The sequence below is a fragment of the Tachysurus fulvidraco genome, chromosome 4, assembly GCF_022655615.1.
Source record: "Tachysurus fulvidraco isolate hzauxx_2018 chromosome 4, HZAU_PFXX_2.0, whole genome shotgun sequence".
Taxonomy (NCBI): Eukaryota; Metazoa; Chordata; class Actinopteri; order Siluriformes; family Bagridae; genus Tachysurus; species Tachysurus fulvidraco.
In genome coordinates, this window is record NC_062521.1 from 3,668,145 (window position 1) to 3,678,595 (window position 10,451).

General features: G+C 38.2%; 1 protein-coding gene across 4 annotated transcripts in view; it reads left to right on the plus strand.

Annotated features, from left to right (window-relative positions):
- Positions 1-2,838, plus strand: part of cdh23 (cadherin-related 23) — a 188,305-nt gene extending 185,467 nt beyond the window's left edge. For all 4 annotated transcript variants that reach the window (XM_047813033.1, XM_047813035.1, XM_047813034.1 and 1 more), the window contains one exon: positions 933-2,838. In XM_047813033.1, the coding sequence (XP_047668989.1) occupies positions 933-1,268 (336 nt within the window). In that variant the 3' untranslated portion in view covers positions 1,269-2,838. The remainder of the gene's footprint in view (positions 1-932) is intronic.
- The last annotated feature ends 7,613 nt before the right edge of the window (positions 2,839-10,451 follow it).

Below are 10,451 nucleotides of genomic sequence, written 5' to 3' on the forward strand. Positions count from 1 at the left end.
TTTATTACTGTTCGTTGTTGTTTCTCAGATCTTGGAAACCCCTTCCTGGATCTTTCAGTAAATATATATCTATATTTCTGAATTGACTTTCACAATGAAACTTTCACCAGAAGTCATTTTCACCTCGCTGTTTTTCTCCACTGAGTTAGATGTTACAATCTTGTCCTTTTGCAAAACCTTTACAGTGATCTGTAACGATTCTTCATTTTTCAGTCCGTACTTTGATCTCTTCTGTCCAATGTTATTGTTCCTCCTCACATATTTCATTACTTGTCTGTTTAACCTCCTGTATGGTGGCTTAAGTTTTATTGCTAATTCCTTCCTGTCTGTTTTTGTTTTCACTGCTGTTTCTAACATACTGTATCTGGATATTTGGTGTTAATTATCTGCTTTAATTTTAAACTAACACCTCACTGCTTCACTCTACTTCTCTAGAAACCACTCAATTTCTCTTTTCCCACGTACAGGTCATTTACTACTTCCTTCTTGTGTATGACAGAAATATTACAGACACACGAATATGCAAAAAAAACTATTCTCTTTTCCCCGACACGTGTGGTATCACTTACTGCCTTATTTGTTGCTTTTCCTGTTTGCAGCCCAAACATTCCCAAACAAAATCCTTCCTTCTTTTGTATGACTTAACATAATGTCAGATCAAAGCAATATCTGTATTAATTAACCATCTAATATCACGATCGATCCCTTCTCTCTCTTTTTTTGCTGTATAGGTTTGTAGCCACTTCCTTCTCTTCCTTCACTAATCACAAGACACAAGACTTTTATAGCTCCTCACTTTTATTCCACTGCACTCGAGCATCTCTGTTGATTTTTTCTCAAAAATAATAAAAGAAAATACTAATTTTATTTAGTATTCTCAATATTTCCTGTTTTTTTTTTTTTTGCTCCACAAATCCATCAACTTTCCCCAGCTGGTCCAGAGCGACCTCGACGATGACGATGATGAGCGGATGAGCATCGGAGGACGAGGAACGCTGCGATTCAAGCACAAACACCCCGTGGAGCTGCGCGGCCCAGACGGAGTCCATGTGGTCCATGGCAGCACAGGCACACTATTGACCTCTGACCTCAACAGCTTGCCGGAAGATGACCAACGGGCGCTGGCACGCTCTCTGGAAGCTCTGCACGCAGACGGCACACTGTATGCCGAGAGAAATGCCCGCACCGAGTCGGCCAAATCCACACCGCTGCACCGCAAGGGAGGCAACTCCCTTTCAGAGAGCCCACTGGAAATCACAGAGCTCTGACTAGCCGAGGCCTCGCTGGTCTGAGAGGAAATGCTGAAAAAGACAGATTCTTGGCCCCCTTCATCGCATCTTCCTTGAGGAAGAAAGTGAGTGAGTATCAGTGGGCCACAAGAGAGAGAATCATGAGTGTGTGTATGTGTGGAGCAGACGAGGTTGGAGACGAATGGAATGGACAGTTTGCACAAGTCAAGCCTCAGGAATTATTTATTTGTTTGTTTATTTATTTATTTATTTATTACAATAAGCACATTAAGGACGAGCAAAGTGCTCTGAGGACATTTTTACTCACACAGAAAAATGTGTGTTGACCTTTCAGCTCTCTGTTCTGCCTTTTTTTTGGAAATCTTTCAACATTATTTACTTTAAAAGGTTTAAAAGATTAAAATGGATCGGTATAATATGAGAACCCAGTTTCCAGAGTCCTTCAAACGTTGTTTTTTTTCCCTCCTAGTGATAAATGTGAAAGAAAATATTTACTGTATTTTTTTGTTTTTGCTGTGATCAGATCTCTAAGGCTCTGTAAAGCTTATGGCCACAGTTAAAAGGCCGTGTTTAGGAGAACTGGCATTCAGGGGACGTCGTCACCCATGGCTGCTGAAGAAGCACACTCATACACTCGTACACTCACAGGGGGTTCACAAAGGATTATCGACCCTCTCAAACCAGCGAAAGGCCGAAATAGGAACTCTAGGTTTTCTTTTTTTCTATGTGTGTTTGGAAAATACGTTTGATATTTGAAAAAGGAATCGAAAAACACCTCTATTTGTTTCCCTTGGAGAGAAGAATACAACAACAGCTGGGCACAATGGATGATTTCTGTTTCCTGAATCAGCTGTCTTCCCTTGTGAGTCATCACACAGAACATGAATACTAAAAATAATATGAGGAATAAAAAAAAGAAAGAAAATAAAAAGAAAGAGCAGCAAAACAAGAAATCAGCTCTTTCGTGGATGAGTTTTGAGAGTTTTGAACAAAAAGGACAAAAGTGAACATCCACAAAAACTTTCGGTTACTTGTGCTTGAACTGTGATGGACATTGTGAAAAATGAACAGAAGTGAAAATTAAATGTGTGCATTTTTTCCCCCCAGAAGTATAACCCCCCCCCCCCACACACACACACACACACACACACACAAAACTCTGAGAGGTTTGTTGTGTAAAAAAAAAAAAACGAAAAAGTTTTAATTAAAATCAAAATAATTTTCTAACACTGCCTTTTAAAAAAGAAAGAACAAAGGGTGAAAATGTTTTAAGTTAAATGAGTATTTATTTTCCTTTGAGTTTTGATATATAAAAGATATAACTCATAAAAAATAGATATTTTTTTGAAATACCGAAAGCTGAGTGGAAATATGTATATCAGCTGAATATTATTTTCTATATCTGGTTTTATTTTTGATTTTTTAACAATTACATAACAAGTATGTTGTGTGTCTGACATTATTTTTTTTTTATATTCTTCTTTATGTAAGATGTAATTTTTTTGTCTTTTCTGTGTTGCATCACCAGCTCAGAGGTGCTAGACGGGAAATTGCTGTCAGATGATCAATAAAAGAAATATGCAGCGTTTTTTTTCTCCTCTGTTGACTGGGACGGTGAGGAAAACGAACCAAAGCAGACACAAGAGTAATAAAGTTGGGGAAAAAGTACGGGTCAGAATTCCAATCCCTATTGGTGCAGAGATGCAGGATATTACTGTACGCAAGAGGTCTGCTGTCTGAGCAATTACCTAACAGGCCTCAAGCTTGGGCACAACTTTGTAGAAACAGACATAAAAATGTTCAGAACAAACAAAGAGAAACAAAACTATTTCATTTCAAGATGCTTGTTAGATACCTTTAGAGAAAGCCATATTTCTCTTTATTAACTGAATGGGGATTTGGTTGGCAATATTTATGACAATTTAATTGTTTCTTGTTCGGTAAACAATGTGAAAAAAATCTCGACAGTTGATTAGTTTTTGTAAACCAACATCAAGTAAAACATGAATAATGTCCAGCGCAGAACTGATACACAATATCATTATTGTGTGTGTGTGTGTGTGTGTGTGTGTGTGTGTGTGTGTGTGTGTGTGTGTGCGCGCACATGCGTGTGCGTGTTGGGGGGGGGGGGGGTGTTAAAGCATCAGTGGAATAATTTCAGTTTATAACATTTTAATAATAAATAATGATTAAAAATAAATCAAGCAGGTTTTCCAGAATATTTTTTTTTAAAAATATCTAAATTTCAGACACTTTCAGAAACAAGAAGAGTTTTAGGTTTATGAAGTTTATTAAGTTTATAACATTTAATAAATACTCTGGGTGGGGGGGGGGTATTCTTGTTTATATACCTTTTATTTTTTTTATTTTTTTTCCCTTGTGTTGGGAACTTGTGCATGCGTAGATTGTCTCCCGCGCTCTTCAATTGTTGGCTTTGGATTAGTAAATAAACATAGGGAGGCTTGAGGTAAGATTTTATACTTTTTATCCGCTTCACTGTCAAGGAAAGTTTTTTAACAGTGATTCGTTTTTAATAGCCAAAGTTCAGTTGGATTTTATGACTTATATAACGTAACTAATTTAAGTAAAGTTGGCCCCATATTCCCAGATTCGATTTTCCCGAGACAATAGCTCCTGAGCTAAAGGATGTTACTACACGAATAACACCTCTTTTTATCTTAGTAATGTAGAGAGGAAGCTACAATGCAGCTACGACCTAATCTTCTTCAATATCAGCTTTCCTCCGCGTTGGACAAATCCATAATTCTCTATGTGCGAACACCGAAAAGACAGATTCCAAGGGACCGTCTGCAAAGTGCAAACCCCGAAAAGCGAATACAAAAAAACAGTCAATAGCTTTACTGTAATACACTGTACTGTCACCAAACTCATAACACACATCACTGATGTCCTAATACATATATTAAAACACTTATTTTGGGGAAATGACTTTTTGTTTAATTTTTATGAAAAAAAAAATCATAAAAAATAAAGAAAAAGACATTTCTCCCAAATAAGTGTTTTAGTACATGTATTAGGACATCAGTGATGTGTGTTATGAGCTTGATGACAGTACAGTGTATTACAGTAAAGTTATTGACTGTTTTTATAGTATTCGCTTTTCGGGTTTTGCAGACGGTCCCTTGGAATCTGTTTCTCAGTTGTCTGCACATAGAGTCTTGTGTATTTTGTCCACCGCGGAGGAAAGCCGATTTTGAGAAAATTTTGGTTTTAGCTGCCTCTCTACATTACTAAGATAAAAAAAGAGGTGTTATTTGTGTAGTAACACCCTTTAGTTTAGGAGCTATTGACTCGGGAAACTCGAATCTGGGAATATGGGGCCAACTTTACTTAAGTACGTAACTACCAGAAATAAAGTGTGACGCCAGCATTCTGTTTGAGAGAAGACAACGGTGTTTTTTTATTTGTTTTTCTTTTTTAGATTTGTTTTTTCATTGAGTTGCATTGTTTTTAACAGCTTTTTTACTCACCTACTCAGTTTCTGAGAACATTTATCCAAATCTCATTGTTACTTAAACGCTAATTTTTGTTAGAATCTCTTAAATGTCAGGAATTTCTGCCATGTTAGTGGTGAAGAGGAAATTGTATGGTTTATGAAAGCTTTAGTTTTACAGTAACCTTATTAACATGTTAGAGTTGATAGTCTGAGCTTGAGGTGTGTGTGTTGTCTGTGATATTGAAATAATTTACAGCTGAGTTATATTTCTTTCATTGTGGAGTTTATACATGGAGTAACGAAAAGTGTCCACTAGAGGGAGTACATGCAGTAACTAAATTTGTCCACAAGAGGGAGGTCATGCAGTAACTGAATGTGTCCACAAGAGGGAGTACATGCAGTAACGGAATGTGTCCACAAGAGGGAGTACATGCAGTATCGGTATCTGATAAGATAAAGCATGCTTCTCAGTGGTGTTCACATAAAGTGTTAATGATGTTTAGGGAATAAACGTTGTATGATTGTGAGGTCTGTGGCATATTTTATCCATATTGAAAATGACCTGTTTTCAGTCTTTTATTTTGTAAAAAGGTGGTAAAGAAATGGTTTGTGATGGTGTCTGTAGGTATGTTGATAAAAGTCAAGCTGATTTGATAGCCCCAATCAAGAGCATGTGTGTATGTAGGGTTCTAAGGTAAACACAAAGGCTTTTGGTTGTGGGGAAGCTGACGTTCATCTCATTTGGTTCTAAGTTGACATTAGAGAAGTTCACATCTATACTTTATTATTATTCACTGTACTTAACCTCTTTTACCTTTAAGGATACAAGCATGTTCAACTAAATCAATCGATTTGTTTGTAAATAATGTACAGTAAAATCTATAAGCTATAACCATTTTAAGTGAAGAGCGATGTAATAATAACTACTCCCAATATTATGTCATATAAATGTATACATTATTTTCAGGATTAACAAATCTTGATGTTTGTCTGAAATGATCATCGCACAATATCTGAAGAAGAAGAAGCAGAAGAAGAAGAAGAGGTCAAATGTTTGAAGGATTTAAATGGAATTCTCACTGGGACCAGACTTCTGTTCCTGCAATGCTGTCTGAATAGTCTATTTAGAGCAGCAGTTCCCAACCCTAGTCCTGGAGTACCTCTGTACTCTGTGACTGTATGGCAACAGGTCAAATCTTGATGTACACTCCATTGTGCTCTCACTTATTCATTATGCACAAACCTTTACACCAGGTGCATTGGGACATGCAGCTATAGGAGAAGAATAGGCACTGACAGACTGCCTACAACATTATACACCAAGGCTTATTAAACACTTGATTCATAACATTTGTCCAAAGACTGTACAGGTGGCGCAGCAGGCTGGTGCAGTTGGGTCATGTCACAGTATTTATCATCATGATAATCAAGGTTCAAAGCTACACTTTGGTGGGCTTTCATGAGAGCCCTTTATTAATACACATTCAAATGGTGTTTTAAATATGTACTTTCACACAGAAGAATTGGGTAATTGAGGTAGGTGGTTGGTCATGTCGACAAGCCTGGTTTTAATCCCAGCCTTTCCTTTAGAAAATCCAGTGTGTGCTATGCAGGGCATATAAATAAAATAAAGCCACTAAAAATACAGTGTGACGCGTCAACCCTGGCAGTTTAGTGGGTGAGTGAGATGCCTGGAGATGCAGAGATGTGCGGGTTCAAATCCCAGCTGTTTATTTTGAAGCCCTTGTGTGTTCTATGCAGGGCATATAAAGTAAAAGATAAAGCCCCTAAAAAAAGCACTGTAATATGTCATCCCTTGTAGTTTGGTGGGTAAGTGAGGTGCCTGGTGATGCAGAGAAGCATGGGTTCAAATCCCAAGCATAAGTTTTGAAGACCTTGTGTGTTCTATGCAGGGCATATAAAGTAAAAGATAAAGCCCCTAAAAAAAGCATTGTAATATGTCATCCCTTGTAGTTTGGTGGGTAAGTGAGGTGCCTGGTGATGCAGAGAAGCATGGGTTCAAATCCCAAGCATGGGTTCAAATCCCAAGCATAAGCTTTGAAGACCTTGTGTGTTCTATGCAGGGCATATAAAGTAAAAGATAAAGCCCCTAAAAAAAGCGTTGTTGTTTGAAGGTACTGGTGGCTCAGTAGTCTGAGGGTGAGGTCTGGACTGTCACTGCATGGACACACAGGATTGAGACCTGGTAAAGGTGAGCTGAAGGTACTGGACCCAGGAAGGGCACTAAATCCAGCAAAGAGAGAAAGAAGGAGAAAAGCTGGTATGTCCCAACTGGGGCTCCTGGGGTGGTGAAAGGAGGGGTTATGCTGCTCTGGGCTGTGTACAATATGTAATATTAAAGATATCCTATTCAATGTTCTACTTTCTAATATACTACACACCAAGTTACTATCCAATTATCATATTTATTCCTTTACTATACTATATATACACTTAATTCAACCTACTTTTATACTACTGTTCTTAATAAGCACTTTCTACTATTCTACACATATAATTATGTATGCACATACGTTTGTGTATGTTAAGTATATATAATACAATACAATAATACAAAATAATTTTTTTTAATTTAAACTGAAATATGAATAAATAAATATGATAAATGGATAGTAGTATAGTAACTTATGTGTAGTATAGTAGAAAAGTGCATATAAGAACATAAATGTTATATTGTGTATATACAGTATAATGAAATGTACAAAGAAAAATAAATATATAAAAAACAACAGCAGGTTATAGTAAGTGTAGTATAGTAGAAAGTATATATACACATAGTGGTAATTGTATACACAGTTATATATATATTGTACACAGCAGCATAACCCCTCCATTCACCTCCCCAGGAGCCCCAGTTGGGACATACCAGCTTTTCTCCTTCTTTCTCTCTTTGCTGGATTTAGTGTCCATCCTGGGTCCAGTACCTTCAGCTACCCTTCTGCCAGTCGCAATCCTGTGCATCCATGCAGTGACAGGCCAGACCTCACCCTCAGACCACTGAGCCACCAGTACCTTCAAGTAATGCTGCTTTTTGGGGGGCTTTATCTTTTATAGAACACACAAGGTCTTCAAAACATATGCTTGGGATTTGAACTCATGCTTCTCTGCATCACCAGGCACCTCACTTACCCACCAAACTACCACAGCTGACACGTTATGCTGCTTTTTTGGGGGGCTTTATCTTTTACTTTATATGCCCTGCATAGAACACACAAGGTCTACAAAACAAAAGGTTGGGATTTGAACCCATGCTTCTCTGCATCACCAGGCACTGCTCTTACCCACCGAACTACCACAGCTGACACGTTATGCTGCTTTATCTTTTACTTTATATTCCCTGCATAGCACATACAAGGTCTTCAAAAAGTACCTATACTGAACACTAGGTCTTTCTAAAGAACATCCAGGGTCTTTACTACTACTTCTTAGGGGTGTGTTTAATCTTTCACTTTATATTACCTACCTACATAGACTAGTGCTCATTAAGAACATCAGACTCAGACCTCAAACTGCAGTTGTGATGCTGCTGCACCTGTTTACCTGCTCAGTAATTCACCAGTGCCTCCAGACAAACCTTGTGGCCCACTGAACCAGCTCTGTTTTGCTTACACTTACCCATCACATACCCATGTCTGTACAAATAAATACAGGATATTGTTGGCATGACTGTGAATCCACACCATCACCGCCACCACTGCTGTTAATGGTTAAGTCTTACTTAAAAAATCCTCGAAATCCAGGCACTGTGGTTTTAAAGGGCAACCATAAACTTCATAAATATATAGTATACACCAGCACCAGAGTAGGGTGGTGGTAGTGCTGCTGCCTCACGACAATAGGGCTTGGGGTTTGATCCGCAGATCAGTTTAAGGTGCTGTTAGAGTGTATATTTACTCCTCAATTTGAAGGAGTATCATACCTATATCATATAATAATTGAAGCAGTATAACCTGCCGTTATAGAAAATGTATCTATACTTTCTGGCCAATCAGATACAAGGATTTGCTAGTACAAAGAATAAAAAATAAATTCACAGTAGCAAACAAAACAAGGTATAAATGAAGAGTCCTGTGTTGTAAAATGGGGGAAATGGGCAGTGTTGAAAAAGCTACCATTAATTTGATGATTTGAAATGATGGAATCTATTATTTTCTAAATTAATAAATAATTATGTGAATTCAATTCGGTTTTTATTTATGAACCTGCTTTTAACTGTGTATGTTTTCACGGAGCAGCTTTTACAGACATCAGGATATATAGACATAGATTCATCCCTTATAACGACAGGTGGTGGGTAGGGGGGATAAAGGAAAAACTCTTTTTGAGGAAAATTTGAAATGAACTCAATCTCTTCTGCGTCCCACAAGAAAAGGAAAATGTAAACCATAATTCATCATAGTAAACTTCAGGATTTATTCAGAAATCATTATTACAAATTAGGATTGTGAATTGAGAATTGTGAGTCTCGCCAGCAGGTGGCAGTCTAACTTTAGAGTTGCATAATAGCCCTAGCAAAAACTTGTACTGAAGGAAAAACTTTCATGTTACAATCAAATTCATAATCTGACTTCCTTCTAAATGTTATTTACCCGGTGTGATGGTCGATGACCACATCGAAAACACATTTGCCGTCAGCTCGTTCACGGATGTTTATGCTGTTTGATGGTGAGAGTGTTGTAATCAGGTGGTGCTAAGGGTGCAGGATGCTTTCATCAGAGAGTGATGCACAACCCCGGCTGTACCTGTGCAGATACAAATCAATGGCCTGGTGTGTATAATGCCTCATTGTTCTGCCTGACTGCCCCCGGTACCCTCATGCCCATCAAAGTACTTCCACGTGATGACATCATATCCCTCTGCCCAAATCGAACGTCCAATCTGAGAGAAAAGCGGCACAAATGAACCGTGTGAGGTCTGTTTAGGTCCAGAGACGTGCCTGTACCCACACACACCTACCCTCAGCATCGCATACACAACCATCACACACGTGTATGGAGATAAATACCAAAAAAAAAATGCATTAAAAAAAATAACACAATATATCCTTCTCCTCCTCGCTTGTTTTGCTTTTAATCTTAAAGACTGACCTTTATCAGTCACATTTCGCCTGGTTCCGGCCCTCCTTCCCAAAACAAGCAAACAACACAAATGCCAAACAAAGACCTCAAAGAAACAGTAACTTTGTCTCATCGTTCTTTCAGAGGCTCGGAAACTTCAGAACGATAAGCTCGTACCAGTGTTGGTGAAATACACCACGGATAATGACCGGAGGAAAAAACTAACAATAAACAAACAGGATATGTGGGACGGTTTTATAAAAGTTTAGCAGGCAGTTGTCATTGGTGTGGCATCCAGCTGTGAATGAGAAGAAGATTTGTTGTGTAACGTGGAAGAATTCACGTGTAGGCATTCACCCTCGCCCACTGCGTCAAAGAAACCGGGATCTGATAAGCTATAGAGTCGCTTTCAAGAGGAATTATTCCACAGGAGTGTCTCTGAGTGTCTTTAGAAGACAGAAGAAGTGTGCATAAGAATAGAAATAAATAGGTGAATGAGAAGGGTGTGTTTTAGCATGGTTTCATGTGCACTTTATCAGGAGGGAATTCCCATGCAGGTCGTCTGATTGAGCTTCAGAGCGTCTTTTGGCAACACAAGCCCAGAGATATGAGATTTCACAGATCAAAGCCCACCTTTCTTCTGTCTTTATCTGAAAACAAAGCTCG